The sequence below is a fragment of the Panthera uncia genome (genome assembly GCF_023721935.1).
Source record: "Panthera uncia isolate 11264 chromosome A1 unlocalized genomic scaffold, Puncia_PCG_1.0 HiC_scaffold_16, whole genome shotgun sequence".
NCBI classification, from domain to species: Eukaryota; Metazoa; Chordata; class Mammalia; order Carnivora; family Felidae; genus Panthera; species Panthera uncia.
Window position 1 is genome coordinate 74,101,270 of NW_026057576.1, and position 20,588 is coordinate 74,121,857.

Consider the following 20,588-nt stretch of genomic DNA (forward strand, 5'->3'; position numbering starts at 1 on the left):
TTCATTTAGTCACTGCACACGTACATGACATGCCAAACAGATGAAGACTTGCTGTGCCAAACACGCGACACGACAGGAAAAGCCCCCTTCCTTTGCACACTTTTCAGTTCTCGCTGCATCACATTACAGCATAAATCTGGTTTTGCGAGCCGCAAGTTTTTCTAAATTGAGGTTTGCATAGATAAGCCACGAGGCTAAGCAAAATGAAGAGAGAGTCAACGGGACACACAGGCTTGCAAGTGCCACGTGGGGCCTAACTCCATGCCAGGCATGTGCCTGAAGCCTGTTCCAGATGTGGTCAGCTGAGACCACGGCTCACAAAGGCGGCCATCTGGTAACCCTACCTGGCCCAGGAGGCTGTGAGCAAACAGGTGGGGAAGAAACCGACCAACTCTATGAAATTTGTGTTTTGATTAGAATGCCACGGACGGTCTCCTGACAATTCATGAGAATCCAAAATGTAAATGAAAACAAAATGGGGTGAATTTCTTAATACCACTTTTGAGTGGAAAACAATGCGTCCCATGTGTTAACATCAAGTCGGTAACCGTAGAGTTCTGCTTTTGAAGCTGGGTCATTTATATTTGGATTTTACTACCTCAAGATTGCTGAGAGACCTTAATAAGTCAGACTACACAGCATAAACAATGCCCTGAATATTTCATAATATTTAGTAATACATTTCTCCTATTTTGACTTAGGAAGTGTTCAAAAAAACCCACAGAATGATGGGGTGGCAATGGGCTAATTTCAAATCACTAACCTGGCTCTCCACGGTGGGGATCAGATACAGATTTCTTTTTGTGTGATGAAATAACCTTTACCTTCTAACCAAAAGGAGCACAGAGGAAAAGCCCCAGAGGTACAAGCCATACCACGCAGGGGAGGCGGTTTTTATTAAACTATATGCAAACAAAAGTAGGTATAGGTGTCACTTAATAAAGTCTGCCGATTTCTAATCCCAAACAGAAAACAAAGACCTACAGGGCTTCGTGTCCTAGATAGGACAGAGACGGCTCTCTCTCTGAGCCAGGCTACTCTTCTTGTTGGGAAGGAGAAGTCACATCTCCTGTCCATCAGGAGACCTGGGGCTCAGGGCTGCTTCCTGGAGTGGCGCAGGCTGGGCGTGTCAGTGGAGGGTTCCCCAGAAGGCTCTAAGAGGGGAAGGCTGGGCATAAACAGGCAGCTTCCATGGTTTTCCCCAGTGAGTCATTTCCAAGCAAGACAATAGACGTGATGGCTTTGAATCAAATATAGAGACAATAACGGAATAAAACAGAAACCCTACATAGGGTTTCCAAAGTTAAGCTGCATGAAATGAAAAGGTCTGATAGCAGAATGTTTTTTATCTTCTGATTACCTATCAAATGTAATCCAAGTTTTTTTTTTTTTTTAAAGTTATTCAGCAAACCAGACTCTAGTATTTCCCATAGGGAATACTTTGAATCAATCTAATAACTGAAATTAGACATTAATATTTAGTAATCTAAATTAGATCTCTAATAATCTAAATTAGACATTTCAAGTTCATATTCATTATTGTAGAAACTATTTATAATACAGCTCTCATGTGACATGATATTCCTTAATGTATTAATAATCCACACTGGGGGCACCTGGGTGGCTCAGTCAGTTAAGCGTCTGACTTCAGTTCAGGTCATGATCTCACGGTTTGTGAGTTCAAGCCCTATGTCAGGCTCTGTGCTAACAGCTCAGAGCCTGAAGCCTGCTTCAAATTCTGTGCCTCCCTCTCTCTCTCTCAAAAATAAATAAAATGTAAGAAAAAAAATGTATTAATCCCACACTAGGTATCCATGCTTAAAAAACCAGAACAACAAACAAAACAACAAACAAAAACCCCAAGCATAATACATTTGAAGTATAAACCAGCTATTTCAGAGTTCAAGGGTCACAACATGCAATTTTCTCTGACAGACCAGAACATCACACGTGTGACCTCAAGTATGGATTCTTCTGTTGACTCCTGTTATGTTACCAGGACTCAGAGGTGCCTGGGAAATAATCGGATGGAGGCAGGGGGCGCCCCATCAACTTCAAACCCTGGCCAGATGGAACGCGAGGATCCATGGGAAGCCAGGAGCGGAGATACTTAGGGATAGCTGTGTCGGGGAACCACAACTGCACCCCTAACCCCACGACAAATGCCCCATTTCCTCCCCTATCTGGTCCCGTATTTGTCCCTGACCATGACACCCACACCTCAGGACAAACATTCAATGACTTCCTACACTTTTCTTTGGAGTTGCTCACCCAAAATGAACCTAGAAGAACGGCCAAATTGTGGGATGGCCCCTTGATGCTGCTACAGTCTGTGAGAATCTACATGAAAATCAGAAGGCCTGGTTCTCCTGGGGGAAGCAATCCTGGGAAGGTCGACTGAAGACTATGCCAAACTGCCGTATAAACAAGGGCTACTCAGTACATGGGAGCCGAATGCAAAAGTACCACGCTGACACTGAATAACAGAGATCAGAATAAGATGTAAACAGGACTGACCAGTTTCTGTGTCCAAATAACTGGGTCGGGCAAACCCCCTCCAGCCAGACACGATGACAGCGCTTCTAATGTAAAAAAGTCTCAGTCCGGGTCCAGAGCCATTTGTATTTGCTACTATGTACCTAAGAATCTATTTAAACATCTAATCTTTCTGCATAAGTAGGGCAGGTATCATCCACCTGAGAACAGGAACCCTGTCAAATCCTGCCAATGGGCAAACTGGGGAGACTGGGGACCCACCCATGATGTGCTTGCTACCTAAGGAGCACGCGACTGAGCGAAATAAGATTCATAAATGAACAGAGGTTACTTTTTTTCACGGAGGACTGATCTTTCCTTTCGTTTCAAAATTACATCAGAGTATATGGTCGCGGCCAATTTCAGCTGCAAACATGCACGCTTACACAACGTGCCTTACGCCATTCTGCTTACTCTGCTGACGACACAGAAAACATACACCGATGATCCAACTGAGGGCCTTTACCTGAGACTGCTTTGAGCTACCGGGTGGTAGATTTAGGGTGACTTTCAGCTTTCTGCAGTTTTCACAATTTTATGCAGTAAACATTAAGTGCTTTTGTGATCAGACCTGGGACATCACATTCAGTGTACAGAGAACAAACTGTAGCCTGTTCCCGATCAGTCTTTCCAAATGCTGGTTTTAAAAATAAGCACTTAAAATATTTAAAGCCTGCAGACGTTTTAACCTTTTTGGTGCACTTCCTTAGAAAGTAACTAAATAAAGTTATTATGGGGGGAAGTGTCTATTTAAGAAGTCAGTTCCTGAGTCCACAAAAGCTTAGTAATTAGTGCACAACCAGTGTATTCACATGAATGAAAAATACGGGATGGGTATGGTTTATGCTGAATCATTGCACTGCAGAACTCTGTCAGTTGGCTAACATTTGAGGGAATCTGAGTTCCAGCTTCAGAAGCAGGTTTAGCCCAGGAGCTGGCACCAAAAATCACATCCGATCGCAGAATGGGTTTATTTGCACGCCGGAGTTCTTGATTAAGTACGCTTTGCATTTACTACATTTTGGAAAACGTGCCCTTTTCCCAGAAGATGCTCCTATTTTTAATTAAACGTCAAAGGCTGCAGAGAAAAGGAGCGGGTCTGTTTGTAAATTAGTCCCTTTTGAAATCTGAATGAGAAGGAGCCCTCTGTAGCTTGGCTGGCCCCTGGTGGGGCTTTCTGGTCACCCCTGACAAACGGCTCTGGGTTAGCCCAGGCCCACGCGTGACCCGGAACGTCACTGTGCCCTGGGGGCCTCCCACGTCCACATGGGCTATTAGAGCATGGACACAGCAGCCCGAGAAGATCCCGTTCAGAAACACTCTGCACCAGAAAATAGAAATCCTGCAGAAGCAGGACTTCAGTTCGTATGTGGATTTCATCAGCGAGCAGAATATACTCCTGTTGTATCACTTTGTTTAACGCTAGATTGCTGCCACGGTTTAATAAGACCAGCTCTCTGAGTGCCCCGCACACAAGTGTTTCTTACAAAGGGAATAGATAAAAGCAGGGCCCATGGCAGACAGAGGCAACATGGACCCGGAGAGATACTTGGAAAAAGTTTCCTTTTTGTGGATAGCCCTTTACTGCCCCCTTTAGCACTTTCACATCAGAACAAGATTCTGCACAAACTTTCTCCGAAACCAGAGAGAGTGGGGTGTAGCTGTGGGGTGTCAGCTTTATCCAGAATTAGGTCACCAGATACCACGGCTTGGAGTAGCAGGTTAAAGGGCGAGTGCACCACGATCGTGTCAGTGGCTCTAAACCTCCAAGAAATAAGGCAGTCATTGGAGGTCTTAATTGACATTTTCTGCTTTAATTCGAAAGTGTATGGGTGCTGGGACAATGGCTTGTTTTCACAGGTGCCCCTTCTTTCACACTTTTCTCACACAAATATCATCTGCAACATGAACCTGATTTATTCAAGGAAAAGAAAAGGGGAATAAAAGCAGGCTGTACAATCTGGGACCATTAAAGTGTTATAAATCTAAGAGCTGAGTTGGGGGTGGAGGGTGAGGGGAGGGGTGCCTTTCAAGCTTCACACCAATGACAAGCACAATCTTTTCCAGAAAAAGAAAGATGAGAAGCAGAGAAATCGCAATGCGCTGTGAGCCAGTGGATGAGCAAACCAGTTTACCAACTTTTCAAGGTGAGGAGTGTGCCTCTTTGTCTCTGTACACGCTGGAGAAAAAGCATTCAACTAGAGTCTAAAGGAGAAGTTTTCTTTCTAAAATCCTAATATGCAAAGCCAGAGGCCTCACTCTGGCCAATGACCTCAACTGGTGCTGCTGAGTACTTTTATTTCAACTTAATCCACTTCCCTGTCGTCCTACAATTACTGTACGAGTCAAAATAATATTAAGTTTCACAGCCTGCAATGCTGCACAATTGAATGAAAACGGACTCCTTTTGATGTTAATCTTGTTTTTTTATTTGTGACATAATGCTCAGACATTGGTGGCTAAAATAATTTTATTTTAGAATGTTCAAATATTCTCATGGTTTAGGTTTCCATTCAGGAAAATAGCGCAAGTTATTTATTTAAGTTTTATCTGTCCCACTGTAATAAAAACTTCCAAGTCAGAGGCCAGTCTACAGCAAGCTGGGGTTGAAAAAGTTATCTTCGCACACTTATGATGAGCAGCGAGTACTACAGACAACTGTTGAATCACTCTGTTATACACCTGACACTAACGTAACACCATGTTAACTATACTGGAATTAAAATAAAAAACTCTATAAAAAAAGAGAAAAAGATAGCTTTGTCTCTGTAAGTCAGACACTGAGCGTGTCACTGTTTTCTTTTCCCAGGTTCACAGAGAGGAGCTGATCTCTGCAATGGAATTAAAAACAAAGATTGGCCACTTACAACAATAGCAACAAAACAATAGAGGTTTTTATTTATGGAACTGATCTAAGCTCCCCCCTTCTCTCAAAACTTTCAGAAAAGCCACCCCATGAAGTCTGTAGCTCGAGAAGGCAAAACTGGGGTGGCTGGGAGGCGCAGTGGGAAAGCAAGAGGGAAGTGAGTCACCCAGGCCAACTCTGTCCTGCTGGCTCATCCACGCTGGTCCCATTGGCGAAACAGGTATTTCAGAACCCTCAGAGGCAAGAGACGCTGCGAGCGTCTTTCCCAACTGGGATCTGTTTGCACCTGTAAGGTCTTGTTCCAAACGTGCTATTAGCAAGAGTCTATAAAGGAAGGTGGGACTCCTGCTATTTATAGGTGAGGCACCAGAAAGAAAAGTGGCTTTCACATCCATACAGAAAGAAATTCAAGGGGCATTTCCAGATGGTTCTCTGTTGTTTTAGAGAGAAGTGTGTGCATCCCCTTGCTCATCTACTTGAGTGGGAACATCACAGACATGAAAGGCACATGTAAATCACAGAAGGGAGTGGTTTGGCATTTTAAAAACTGGAAGGAATGGGATTAAGATCTCTGCGCACAGCAACATCACAGTCTAGAGTGTGGGCGTCTCTTCCTTCCATCTCTTTCTTCCCCATCATCACAGTTTTTTTTTTTTTTTTTTTTTTTTTTTAATCCCAAAGAATCTTGCCTTTTTAGAAAAGCAATTCACCCATGTTTCAAGGGTGAATGAAAAACCTCTCCCGTTTGGTGGGGAAACGGCACTAAAAGAAAGAGGCACACCAAGAGGGTCCAATTCCTGCTCTTCAGGCTGGGGTGTGACCCCGAGAGTGAGCTTGTTGTGTTTACTGAGGAATGCCCGGCCCTCCACCCCACGGCCTTGCACAGAGTGGGCTACTCAGAATGAACAGTTGGATAAGTAAGGTTTAAGAAGAGACAAAACTCGCTTCTCTCCTGATGGAAGCCTGCCAACACAGTTTACAAGGCTGTGTGCCATCGCTTTACAACCAACCACCTAAACGCCTGCCTCCTGTGCCCTTCCTTCTTCCCGGGCTCCGGAGGAGGGTCAGGGACAGGTGTGCTGGGGGCACTGGGCCGGACACAGCCCAGAGTGGGGAAGGGGGGAGGGAAGGAGGAAAGCAGGTCCCACGGCAGGTGGGTCCTGCTGACATCACACAGGAGTCAAACCTGACTGGCTGGAGACTTGCACGCAGATCCCCCCGAACGGTATTTTATGAAAATGTCCACGGCGCCCTGCTCTAACTGTGTGCAATACATTTCCTGCTCTGTCGCCACAAGCAGCTCGGATGCGGCTTCACCAAAACACAAAAGTGTACAGGAATTCAATACTCTTAAGCTATTCAAGCAGGCCGCGTGACGGAGTTAAACCGAAGGACACGGGACATGGACAAACGAGGAGGACGCCCTGGGCCCTGAACTCTGGCCTGGCTGAGACCTGTAGCCGGCTGCGGGGTCCGCAGGTGAGCAGACGCTGAGGTCAGGTCCTGGGGAAGTTGAGGAGCCTCCTTCTGGAGGCAGGAGAGGCCCAGGCTGCCTGGCTTCCTAAAACAAACTGCTCCGAACTTGCAGAACATCAAAAGCCAGATGGGATATACTGAATGGATCCACAGGCAAGAAGCCAGAATCCCAGTTTGCTGTAGAAATAGGCCTGGACTTGATTTGAGTCTTCTCAGCTCTGACAAGCTGGAAGCTGGCCCGGGTCCCAAAATCCAAAATAAAATGGCATTTAATTGTGACTAGACTCTAAAAAAGATGTCATCCTATCTCCTTAGCCTGACACACACCCGCGGCACCTTACCAAATGCAGCCCTCCTCGGGAAGCCGACCTCTTCTCCCAGCAAAGAAATGATCAAATATTTAAAATTTTTAAAAGGAAATGTTAATAGTCAAAGGAATAGTACTCGATAAATGCATTAATATTACATACTTTCATAACGGTCTAGTTTCCATTGGGTAGGACTTTGTTATCAAAGATTCAAAGGATCCATTTAGAATTGTAATAGCCATCACGGGAAAGGTTATAAATCAAGATCGACATGGAAAGGATTATACCTCAAACTTTTTTTTTTTTTAAACCCACCATGCATGCACTGTTTTTGGTAAACGTAGGCTTAATTTAGTTACACGATTTCTAATTACTCTGTGCCATCACATGAGAGAGAGAGAGAGAGAGGGAGAGGCAGAGAATTAAGAGAAAGGGTCCCGGAACCAGAGGAATCAGGTTCAAACGCAGACAGTACCACTTATTAGCCATATGACTTTGGGTGAGTTAATTAATGTGCCTTGGTTTCCCCACCGATATCACAGGAGTCACCAAAGCACCTCCCTCAGACAGCTACTGTGAAGGTTTAATGAGTCAGTATTTGTCAGATGTTGGAGTAGCATCTGGCACATGGAAGGAGCTCTGTACCACTGTGGTTAACAACAACTGTGTCCACCAGGTGAGTAGGTTTCTAAAGAAGTAACATGTAACATTAATGCAAAAAATGCTACTCTTCTTCCCATCCCTACAGGTTGCATTCACGTATGTGTTCAACAACACGATCTCTTACTCCATCCTGTACTAGGATCCACAAAGCGGATTCAGCCCAGGCTCTGCTCAGTCCATGGTGGAGAAACTGATTTCTTCAGTGTTATAAATGTTACAACAAAGCATCAGGGGTCGGGTCGGGGAAGAGAGGAGAGAGCGCCTACTTTATGGTAGAGAGGAAATAACGTGCTTCATATAACAAAAAAGTCTTAAAGAGTGAGTAGAAGTCTGGCAGGTGAACCCAATACAACACAACAAACCTTGAAAGGTGAACATGGCATTTTGTAATCTTTATTCACATGTCATTTTTACGTATTCTGCATTTGTATATGGTAGGCAAAGTAAACCATAGCCAGGCACACAGATATTCAATTAGTTTTTATTAACAATAGTTGACATTTATGGCTTCATTGTGCCAAGCACAGAGCTAAGCTCTTTTAATCCTGACCACAATTTTATTACTCTTTTTATTCCGCACTATTAGATTACCGCCTCCATTTTAGAGACGGGACACGGAGGTTACTCCCCTAGTTACACAGTAAAAAAACAGCTGCACTGGGACCGGCCCCAAACAGCCAGATTCCGAAGCATGTACTCTTAGCTCTTAACTCGGTGAAAACAGCACTTGCCTGGTTGTCTTTGCTAAATCAAATCGCCCGACCTTTCCGTTACCATCACATGCGTCTTGAACCAGGAGGCACTGCTAATTGTCCTATTAGGAAAGGTAGCTGAAATCACTGTTGGCATCCCCCCATTTGCCTCATTTGTAGGGTCCGTCTTTGAGCTACGCTCACATGTATGAAGTGCTGTGGATGCTCATGGATGTACCCTTCACGGACACACACACACTCTGAGCTGTGGTGTTACTGCTCTGACTTGCTTCCTGCGTATTTCAGAGACCTCCTGGGATGACACCTCCACCACGGCTTCCCTCTCCTTGCCTCAGAATTTAAGTCTCTTGAGGGTAGAGACAGTCCTTTCTCTCATCAGTAACGGGGCCTCAGAGTTAACAAATGCCTGTTGACCACATCAATGCTTTATCCACTGGGGATGACCAAGATGATCCCTATGGCCTCCAGCAAGGCAAGGACCACAGGTTTCTTCGAAGATTCCAAAACAACCTTAGAAAATGATGAGCTAATGTTGAGCTGTTTCCAAAAAAAAAAAAAAAAAAAAAAAAAAAAAAAAAAAAAAAAAAAAAAAAGGTGATTGAGGGCAGTGGTTCTCAAGGTGTGGTCTCAGTGGCATCAGCCAGCATCAGCTGAGAGCTGGTAAGAAATGTAAATTTCAAGCCCTGCCCAGACCTTGGGAAGGTAGAACTCCCGGGGGTGGGGTCCAGCAAAACCCTGTTTTAACAAGCCCTCCAGGTGACTGTGTGCCCTCAAGTTCTAGGGCCGCTGCTCTGGAGGGTAGATCTCTAGTAATAGGTGCCATTTCAACACAACACGAGCAGCCATAAACACACATCTGGGTTGTGTCTGGCCATCGGACTAATTCTTATTGGATGTCACCGCTAGCTAGTAGTAGGTGGGGGGGGGACTGCCAAAATGAAACAGCTCTTGTCCCCACCTCTTAGGGATAGAGAGGGCCCTAACGGGGATTAAGGCTTGCAGTATGAATCATGACAGCACAGTGTATAAGGTTTTCTATACCCTAGTTATTTAACTAAAGTGCTGTGGGATTATGGAGAGAAGATTTAAAGAAATTATGTCTGATCTGTCATAAAGAGGGCACTCATCTAGGGGAATCTGTAAGCTCTATTAGACAGTCCATTATAACGAAGATCCATCTATAGGAAGGAAGATCCTTCCTATAGACAAGGGGAATTCAGGGCTAACAAGAGCTTGTTTTTATCTAAGATGTACCCCCAATTTAGTTCTGGTAGTTAGATAAAAACTGGCATTTTCTAACTTCTTTGGCAGGGAAGTTACATTCTGAGCTGGCCCTGAACACGACCGGCCTGGGCCCACTCATTCGTAAGACAGTTGTGACTCAAGGCAAATGTTTCAGGCCACTGTGAGCCAGCTCAACTAGTGGAAAGAGCAAAGGACCATGATTCAGAGGCATTTCATCAGGTGGTGGAACCACGCTGTGCCTCAGGTCACCCGTGGAACCATACAGACTGCAGAGGAGCTGGAAACTCTGATACGCCAGAGGTGAGGCGTCCTGAAGGGAGTGTGGCTGGGGAGTAATAGAGTGGGCAGACAGCAGGGTGTTGCACCTGACACACACACACACACACACACACACACACACACACACGGGCATTGTATTACAAGCACACACCCCATAAGTACCACCCAAGCCAAAGGCCCATCCGCCATCACTTTCCTCCAATACAAACATGTTGCCTCTACTGGTGTCAACAATGAAGAGTGGCACTCATTATTCTGGGGTGACATGGGAGGAATCCGTACACTCTCAGCAAGTACTGGAAGACCTCTACAAGGACTGGAATTAAAACTGGACGTAAATGAGCTTACACTGGGAAAATAAACTGGACCATTGCATGGTTTCACACAGAAAGCACGAAGCCTCAATAGCACTGGAGAAACCAGAGCTTTCAAAGCAAAGCACGTCACCCGTGGTTCATTCCGAGCGTCCTGAATGTCTGCCCGCCACTGAGCTCTTGGAACCTTTACCTATCCGTGCTTTTAGAGAAAGAACATAGTAAACTATTAATACTTCACTGCAGCCATTTCCCCCTTCATATTCTGGGTAGAGAATTACTAAGGGCTTGTTTTTCCTTAATGGAGTGTTCTCCTACCAGTTTTTTTTTTTTCCTTTTTTAATTCAGCAGGCACGCACTCACCAGCCACAAAATGCTTTGAACTAGAATTACACGTTTGAGTTTATACAGGAAAAAGGAAAATAAAGAGGCCCTGCCAATTCTCTGCAGGAGCAGCAGGAAGAGGTTCACCTGGCACTCAGCGTGCGTGGAAAACGTGTCATAACTGATCACCTCCTTTTTTTCACCGGCACACCAGATCCAACCATCCTTATCTCTAGGATTGCTGAAATACGCTCATGCAGGTAGAAGGAGCGGCCTGAACGCACCACATGTCGGTCAGCGGACAGAGGCAGGGCTCCCCGGTTCCATGTAATCACTTTAACCCCCGTTCCTAGCAGAAAGCCCGAGGCCAGGGCAATTCAGCTTCTCCTTTTGTCATTTGCCTGCCATAAATATGCACCAGTCTGCATATGAAAAGCTGAAGGAGGCCGCAAGCTTGCTGGACATTTATCATGCTCTGTTCCCTGTTAACAAGCAAATACTTTAGCTGAATGGGCCATTAGCAATCATTGTCAAACGTAGAATGCAAGGTGCTTGGATGTGACCAGCTTGTAAATTAGGGGGTGTCCCTTCTCTTTGGTGAATCTAGACAAGTGCAAAGGATCTTTTGATATAGATTACTGAATTAGACTGGAAAGGAAGGTAAAGTCCGCAGGCACTGGACCTGGGTGAGTGCAGGTGCAATAATTTTTAAATTGTTTGTGACCTATGAAAGCTACATAGTAATGACCAGAACAAACAGGCGACAAATCCCAGCGCCAAGCAGAGGGTCGGGTCGGCTGAGCATTAGGAACCAAATCAACCCAATGGGTCTGGAATAGAGTATTTAAGATTTGATGCAGATCTCAGACGCTCACAGGAGGAGTTAGTCTAGAAGGACCCCATGTTGCTGTTAAAGGGAACAGCATGGAACCCTCTTCATCCACTCCATCAAGAAAGGCACTGGGGGTGTTTGTAGCTTTGGGGATTGTCAACGTCTTAAGGGTTCAGACTCTCCTAAAGAAATGCTGAGACTCTTCTAAAACGCCAAACAGGAGGCAATAAAGCAAATATTTCCTCTCTGGCCCGACCCGACTGGCGGATGTCACTCCGCTTGTAACCCAATCATGGTTTTGTGTTTTGTTTAAGGACTAAAATGGAAAGTGTGGAAGGCAAAAACAAAAGTCCAGTTTACTCCCAAGATTGCTCAAGACAGAAGGCAGTAAGACCCTACAGCACAGCGGTTCTTTTTGCATTTGTTTTTAACTTTCAAGCGGAGCAGCGCTAACACTTTACAATCCTATCCTTAGGTGAAGGGCAACCATCCCATTCAACTCTAAGGTGAAAACTCACATCCATGAGTAAAACATCCTCTAGATAGAGCCCATTGGTTTGGTCCTATTGGATTACTGCTGATTTGAATGAAAACGCCCCCCACCCTGGTACTTATTGTATTACATATTCTTTTCCAGGGTGGGAAGGACCAACCTTGGAGGAGAGCTCTCTGGCTGAGGGAGAGGGACAATATGGAAAGTTTACCTTTGCTTCTCCCATGCAGGGGGATGTGGCACCGGGTCTGAAACATGGCTACAATCCAAAGGTCTCCCTTTCTTTGCGGGTAGCGCCAGCCTTACCTTCCCCTCTGGTTTCTGAGCCTTCCCAGCATGGCCCTGCCTCAAGCCCAAACAGATGTAGGCAAGGACCGCCAAGGGCAGTTAATCCTACAGAATGGCCGCCGCTGTCAGGCCAGGAGTTAAAAGGGAAAATCTTGCAGGCTTTCACCGCGGCGCTGATCCGAAGTTTTAATCAGCCCCATATCTCAACCGCTAGGAAAAAGGGCGGCCAATGAAATCTACCTTGGCCATATTATCCACCATCAATGAGCAAGAACTGAGCAGCTTTTCTTTGCTGCTTGAACCATCCCGGGCCACAAGTAGGGCTTTCATACTTTCTAATCCGAGTTTCCAAGTCTGTGTGGTTCTCACATAATAGCCAACAGCCTGGAGCAAGGGCCTGCGCTTCGACACCCTTTTCAGGGACGTGTCATTTCCAACATCAAGCTAATCTATATGTTGCCATGGCTTCACCCTTTATCTGCCTTTACATCTTATGAACTGCATGGATTTACCACATTATTTTTATCTGAAAGACAGAAAATGGTGGTTTTATTGCCATACAATCAGATTACTGCCGCTGGTTTCTCTATGCCTTTTTACCATACTTCAATCAAAAGGGATCAGTTTCTTTATACTCTGCCCTTGATTTACATTACATCTGTAAAGACCTAGTCTGGGTTGTAATCCCCTTATTAACTATGACCAGGGTTGATTTGCCTAAAAATAAAAGCAAATTGTGTCAGACCCTTTCACTTTGTTTTTGATTCGGAACTACAAAATGGATTACTGAAGAAATCTTCAGAGTTCACACGGCTAGCATAGCACTGAATTTAAAACAAGAATTAAACAAGTTAAACAGGGGGCCGTGTCAACGGTTTACATTTTCCATCATGGGAGAAGGACTGAGTTCCTTATGTCTTTGTATTCTCTGGCTTTACAGAGACAATGAAGCCACAGGAGTTTTTCCAAGCTGTTCGGAACACTGTCCCCTTCGCCATCCTTCTCTTCGCTTTTCTTCTATCCCTCTCCCAGCCCCATTCTAATCCCATCCCTAAAAAAAAAAAAAAAAAAAAAAAAAAAAGGTTGGGGAGGGGGGAGCTCTTCCCTGAAAGAGCTAATTCCTGCCTAGAAGCTTATAGCTCTATGGGTTCTGCATATTTTAATCAAAATATTTTAAACAGTTGAACACTCCTATTTAAGGCTCTCCTCCACTGCACAAAGGCTGAGCTCATAAGCAAATCTATGTAGATGTATGATAAGTGACCTGAAAAACAGGCCCTTTATGTCAGCAGCCAACGAAAGCAGAGATTAGACAGACAGAAGTGCCATTTTCATCACTATTTTTCTTACAAGAGCCCTGCTTTTTGTCTACTTTGTGAAGGAACAGTTTAAGAATAAAGTTCTCATAAGACGGTAAAGAAATATCCTTCCTACAACAACAACAACAACAACAAAAATATCCTTTTTTGCCGAGGGTCCACAGTCTGTATTTCCTTTCCCTGCCACTCCCATTCCTATGACGCATGGCTGCAGTCACGCTGGGATCTCAGATCGTCCCCATTAGGCAGACGCTCTGGGAAACATCACACTAAGGTAGATGTCACCCTCAGCCTCCTGCCAGCCACCCAAAGCGTTTCAGGGGAAGGCAAGGTGGCAGGGATTGACTTGCACCCGCTGCTGCAGTGTCCCTCTGAGGATAATTACTGTACTGATCCACCAAGCAAAGGATTTCTCTCAGAAAATTTACAGACAAGAGGTTTTACAATAAGTAATCGAAATGCACCGATGACTCTTCAGCCAACTCCACATGGAGAAACCATGCCCATCTATAGTTTTCAGCTGGCATGGTGGCTAATCCACCTGTCCTCCTTCTGCCCAGGACTCAGAAACGTTCGGGAAATTTGCAGTCATTTGCATTTCTTTACATCCATAGGACAAGTGTCAACAGCTACGCTTTGTGAAAGATTTAGAACTGAGTGCTTAACAAATCATCTTAACCTCCAGCTCCCGTTTCTGAGGCTTGAAGCTGTAATTGGCGAGGTTAAAAAGTGCAGTCCCTAGACACACGATTCCCAAATAAATTCTCTTCTCGCCTGAAAAGGAGGCGACCAGGCATGTGGTGAGATATCGCTTTAGCTCCGTCTTTGTGCTCGCCCTGGCTCAGTTGTCCTGTGGAACAACGACAGTCCATTACCTATAGTTTATCATCCTGACAAAACGTGAGGAATGTGGATGGTAAAGCACTAACAATTTCACCCCTGGTGTTTTGTGCTTTTTTCTCTCTCTATATTAAAACCGACAAGATTAACCCAAACGCAAACTGTGGAGCATAGTTCAAGGGGCTATTCAATCCGTGTTGAATGTGCATTTGTTTATCTACAAAAATAAGAATTTCAGACACAATGGAAGGCAGGCTGGCTTATATATGGTATTGAATGGACTGTTTAAACAGCACTATCCTTTGTAGTTTATTTTATCAATCTCTGACAGGTCCGTATTTATTCAGAGCCTGACTGTGGTGGGGCCCACGTATCATAGGTTATCTGGATATTATCCAGCCATTCTTTTGTATCAAGTCAATCAATACCAGGAATTCAGCATTCTGCAGGGAAAAATGACATGGGAAAAGAAAAATGCTTTGCTAACTAACCAGTATATGGTGCACAGGGAACAGTCCCCCTAGCCAAAAGAAATTAACGCTCGGCTGAAATCTTCAACAAAGTCAGTGCAATTCATTGTAGAATACCACACCAATACAGCCTTGCCTCTGACGTGGGCATCCTTTTAGAAGAGGCAACTATTTGATTCTGGCAAAAACATCACGCTCCTTAAAGCTGTTCTGCTGAAATGTTAATTGGGAATGAAAGCTAGGCTTTGCTATTCTCTGCCGAGTTGGGGTGGGGGGTGGGGGTGGCGGAGAGGCTGAAACAACCTGATGGGCAAAAACTGAGGCAAGCCGACCAGCGCCTGTGCATGAGATGTGGGTGACCCACCTCGCAGGGCCGCCGCTAATGTTTCAGCATACAGAACTTCTTTTGATTGCTGTATAAACTCTCGGGGATGGGAGCAGCAGACAGTGTGATTCAAGGAGTTATGGAGAGAGTGAACTTACAAAGGATTTTCTGGACCCTGCATCCAAACAGCTGCTCACGCTCCCTATGTCGACCACCTGCTAAAAAAGCTGACCTCCGAATGAAACAAATCTAATTACTGATGGCTGCTTCATTACAAATGAATTGTTCCACAGTTCATACGAACTGATGTGAAACTTCCATGCATTTGATTACCTTCCTGCCACATTGCATCTACTGACTGAAACTTTTCCCTGGAAATAAATACGCAACTTCCCCAAATAAAGCAACCCCTTGGCACGAGGGGTTTTTATTCATTCTCCAACTGAGAAAAGGCTCTTTCATATCATTCCTCCAGGAAGAAATCTTTCTGACCTCTCGAGCTAGCATTCACAGTTGCATACTTTCTTAAGTAGACCTTTTCCAGGGACAAATTATCCAGTCCTCCAGGCAAGGCATTATCATGACAATTTTAAAAGAAATTCTACTCTTAAGGACCGGAGCCGTCATAGCCAACAGAAACCTCATCAGGGCAGGGAGGCAGGCTTCTCCAAAATGCAGGCCTCCAGCAGGTCTCCACATCTGTGGCCAAAGCACAGAAAAACAGTAATCCTCATCATCTGGACGGTGAGTAAAATACCAGTCGCCTGCCCCCACCCCAAATACAGCAGGAAAAGAAGATATTGATGTCCGTGGTGGGAATAATCATGGTTCTACATTTTTTTCCAAGAAGGTTATTTCTAATCTTCCTCCGGGATACACACCAAGGAGTAAACACGGAGACACATAGATACTGAGCTGAGCAATGGACGGCTTAATGGGAGTTTCTTCCGACGAGATTTAAATGTAAATATTAAATCCTGGTGGAGGGGAGCGGTGGAGGGGAAGCAGCCTCCCCAAACAATCCGTCAGTGAAAGTGCAAAGTGGAGGCGAGCAGACAGCCCGGGGGAAGAGGTGAGGGCTGGCGCCGGCAGCATTGCGCGTGGAAGAGTGACCTCTGTAGGCGCAAAGCGAACACTGGCTGGCCTCTTCCCTGCTCGCCCAGCCCAGGCTCCCGGACCGCCTGGCCCGGACGCCGGCTGCTGCACGCGGGGCTGAGCCCGGCGCCTCCCCGCACCACCCGCTGCCTCACCACTCCGGATCTGCGCTAAGATGTCACCGCGACTACTTTCTCAACAAGTACAAATCTTATGTTAAGGGAAAACAGCAGTCCCTACAAGACCAGGCGGATGGGAGGGGACCGCACGGAGTAACTTTTAACGGGGAGCAGTGTTGCAAAGTGCCATCTAGCATCATGCAAGAATGTGTTTAATCCGATTTATCGCTGTGACGTTTCTTGCCTTTGTAATGGGGAACTCTTGGTAAACATGTTGGCAGATTTGAAATTTATCACTTTTAAAAGAGTGGATGCAATTCTTTAATTAAAATGTGGTTTGTAAATCAATCCCTCTTCTCTTTACTCCTAAACCCATGGCCAACTTGCCTGTCTTCAATTAGGCCATTGGTTTTCCTTCTGATCTCAAAGGCTTACTCCAGGAACCGGCCAATGTTTCCACACTTTCCCCAAGTTTCCCAAGGCTAAAATCCCATGATTCTGTAAGACATTTCTGGATCTGATTCGAAATGTATCCCAAGGAGGAGTTAATAGGCAGAACTGAATGTACAGGTAACTAATTAGGAGTCACCGCCGGGTATATTTAGGGAAGAATCGCCTTTTCTAAATTCTAAATGTGTCGTATGCTGGTAGCTCCCACTGAAAGTTAATCTTCACGAGGCCTAGCTTTCTCCTAGCTACACTGCTTGATAAAACCAAGTCGGATCCAAGGACCCCATTTCTACACAGGCTTCCCAAGCGCCAAGGCTTCAGGGGCCGTGTCGACTGGGCAGGGCCTTAAGCTTTTGCAAAAGCGCCCTTAAAATCAAGTCAACTAACAGGACCGCGCAGAGTTCGGGGCCACTGGTTTAGCAACGGAGGGAGAAGCCGACGTGCAGAGAGCTCTCCGGGAGAAGCCTAAGGCCCGTCTCCCCGGCGGGGAGGAGAGGGCTTGCCGCCCTATTTCTCCGGTAGAGCTGGCGAGCTCCCCGCGCACCCTCGGGCAGGCGGCGGGGGGCCGAGGCGCGCGGGTTCCGGGGCGCAGAGGGCGGCGGGGGACCGCAGGCTCCGTCCCCGGGGGCGCGCTCCTCTGGCCCGGGCTCATCGCCGCCGCCCGCCTGCGGGGATCTGACCGCGCTCCGGCGCTCCTGGAGAGCGCAGCATCCCCTCCTCTCCCCGCAGCCCGCCAGCGCCTGCGCGCCGGCCAGCACGGTTTGTGGCCATGTTCTCCGTCCTCGAAAAGAAGTGAGGGTCAGGTACCGCCATCGGATACTTTCCCGGACGTGACAGCCTAGCCGCCGAGGGCTTTTTAGCACCCCCCCACCCCGGGAGCTCATGGGGGAAGGAAGGCGGGGAGGGCGCCCCTTAGAACCAGAGCTCCGGCTGGAAAGCCGAATGAAGAGTTCCACCAAGTAAAATGTGGCGAGGGTGGGGGCCAGGGAACTTGGGGTGCGGGGAACCGGGGTTCCAGACACAGGCTCCGAGGCTCCGCGGCTCAGCCCTTCCTCCCGCCCGGAACGGCGCAACGCGGCGAACCCCCAGGCGGGGACCGAGGGGGGGGGAATCGCGGACGCCACTTACTTGGAGTTCGAGGAATTCCAATAGATGGGCTCTAAAACTATCGACCTGGAAATGGCAGTTCTGCATAAAACCATCAAAACTCCCCAGCAGTACTTCCACACGGAGTCCCTCCTCGCGGCCATGGCCAAGCCGCTCCCAGCTCCGCGCACTCCGGACGACGGAGGGAATGGGCGCAGGCCGGAGCCCCAATCCTCGGGGCACACAAGGGGGAGACGGCAGGCAGCTCCGGGGCGCGCCGAGCAGCTCCAGGCGTCGCCGAGGTCGGGGGGCGCTCCGCTCGGGGCCCTCAGGGCGCGGGGCGGGAGCGCACGCGCGGGGCGCGGCGGCGCGGCGGGCTCGGGGCTCCGGGGCGCCGCGCCGGACGCAGCTCGGACGGCAGGCTCCCGTGTGGCTCCAGGGTGCCGGGCGCGGGGCGGCAGGGAGGGCGCGCGGCCGGGACACAAAGGCGGAGAGACGACTCGCGCTGGCGGCGGACGCTGCGCTCCGAGCGGGCCGCCTCGCACTATAGATCCAGGGGGGTGGGCAGCGGCCCGAGCGCGCGGGCGCCGCGTCGGCGCGGTTCCATGTCCCGGAGCGCGGAGCGGCGAGAGGCGCCTGCGGGCGCGCGGGAGCCTCCTCGGTCTTCGCGGCTCCCGGCCCGCGGAGCAAGCAGGAGGGCCTCGGTCCCCGCCGCGGGCGCCGGACGCGCGCGGGCCTTTGTGTGCGGGGAGGGCGCCGGGACCGCTGTGCGCGCGGCTCCTAGCTCCCGCCGGCGCCGCCGTCCCCGCCGAGGAGAGTCAGCGCGGCCGGCGCGCTGTCAGAGCACTATAAACGCGGGGCCCCGCCCCACGCCGCGCAACCCATTGGCCTGCGGCCCGGCAGCCGCGCGCCGGTTGGGCGGCCGACCCGTCCATCATCCACCCCCGCCCGACATTGGGCGCCGCGAGGCGGGGCGCCGGCTGACAGGTGAGCCCCGCCTCCGGCTCCGGGCGGTGGCGCAAGAGGAGCGCAGCCGGGCCCGCCAAAGACCCGGCCCTGACGCTTGCACCGGCGCCCCTCAAGCGGCGGGGTGGGGACGCTGTTCGGGACGGTAGAGAGGGGAGAGGGGACAGCACGGGGCCACCTGTCCCCGCGCCCAGCACGCGCCTTCATTTGCCGGGCAAGCATTCTAACTTCAACAGAGAGACAACGTCGAGGGCGAAACTTTCCCTGCGGAATGGAAGGCTTTTCCCGCGGGTCTCCGTGTTTTACACGGAGTGTGCCCTCTGCGGGACCGGCTCACACCCTGTACGCGCATCCCTTCGCTGCCCCCAGCAGCCGTCCGAGCGTTGTGTTTCACACCTGACTTCGGTACCTAACGTCAGCTCAGGCCCGACCAAAGTCAACGGGGGCCAGGGATGCAAACGACTCCTGGGGACGTGGCGCCAGCGGGGCGGCCGACAATGGGTCCTGGCCCCGCACCCTCCGCACCTCGCTCCGGGCGTTCCCTGCAAGTGTCGCTGGCCCGGCCGCGGGACCTTCTCCTTAACTAGTCTCTGGGACACACTCACGCCTCCCCAAGGTGACCGAGAATTTAGGGTGACGGTGACAAATAACGCCCAAATGGAGAGGTGGCAGGAATTCTTCACTTTGGTTCTCGGCAAGTGCTTTCCCAAAGAACGCCTTGGACGCGCGCCACCGCGCCGACGGCTTCCACGGACCCACAGCGCCCACTAGCGACCGGCCTGACTTCCCTGCGGGCGAGAGCGCGACGGCCCGCCCACCCGGAACCAGACCGCCGGGACCCAACCGCGCACCGAGTCCGCGCCGGCAGCTCCTGAGATGACGGACAGCAGGGAGGACTCGGCAGAAAGAAGGCATAGTACCCACGTACAATTCAGTTTGAATAAGAGGAAGATACGCCGTATGCCCCCAACATGCTTTAAAAATTTTTGTGTACTCCAGGATTTCTTTAATGTTTCAGACGCAACGAACCAGACGGTATTCCTGCAAGATCTGTTTCTTTAGCTAAATTATCTACACTACATTAAAAAATACACATGATAAAACATCTTGTTTGGATATTTACCAGTATTTCCTTCACTCTTCCTTCTAACCACGTTTGAGAATGTTTACGCTTTAGTAAGTATTCCTTTTTGGCAATACTAAACAAAAGTTGATGTACGTTTCTACTGGGAATGTGTAAGTTTTGTTAAGACTAGTTTGTTAAGATCGAAAACACTATGGCACGCGAGGTACCGAATACATTCATTCATATTATTCCGGGTAAATCTTTGAGACGAAAACTATTTTATTTTCTCTAATTGCTAGTTTTAAAATAAGCCTCCAATTTGAGGATTTTTTTTTTTTTTTTTTTTTAATGCTCAAATACTGCACACCGATTTGAAGTCACGGACTGATTCCCTTGAAGACTAAAAAACCAGGAAGGGGCAGATAGTATTATTCATAACTTTATCACAAGGGTTAAAAAAGGAGTGGTTTTAACAAATGTCCTAAAACATTTAAGGAATTCGTTTGAAATTTAATG

The 20,588-nt window shown here is 48.1% G+C and overlaps 1 protein-coding gene across 1 annotated transcript in view; it reads right to left on the reverse strand.

Moving 5' to 3' along the window:
- Positions 1–18,857, reverse strand: part of EFNB2 (ephrin B2) — a 45,896-nt gene extending 27,039 nt beyond the window's left edge. Inside the window, exon 1 of the mRNA XM_049647199.1 lies at positions 18,083–18,857. Coding sequence (XP_049503156.1) covers positions 18,083–18,204 — 122 coding nt within the window. The 5' untranslated portion in view covers positions 18,205–18,857. The remainder of the gene's footprint in view (positions 1–18,082) is intronic.
- Between the last annotated feature and the right edge of the window lie 1,731 nt (positions 18,858–20,588).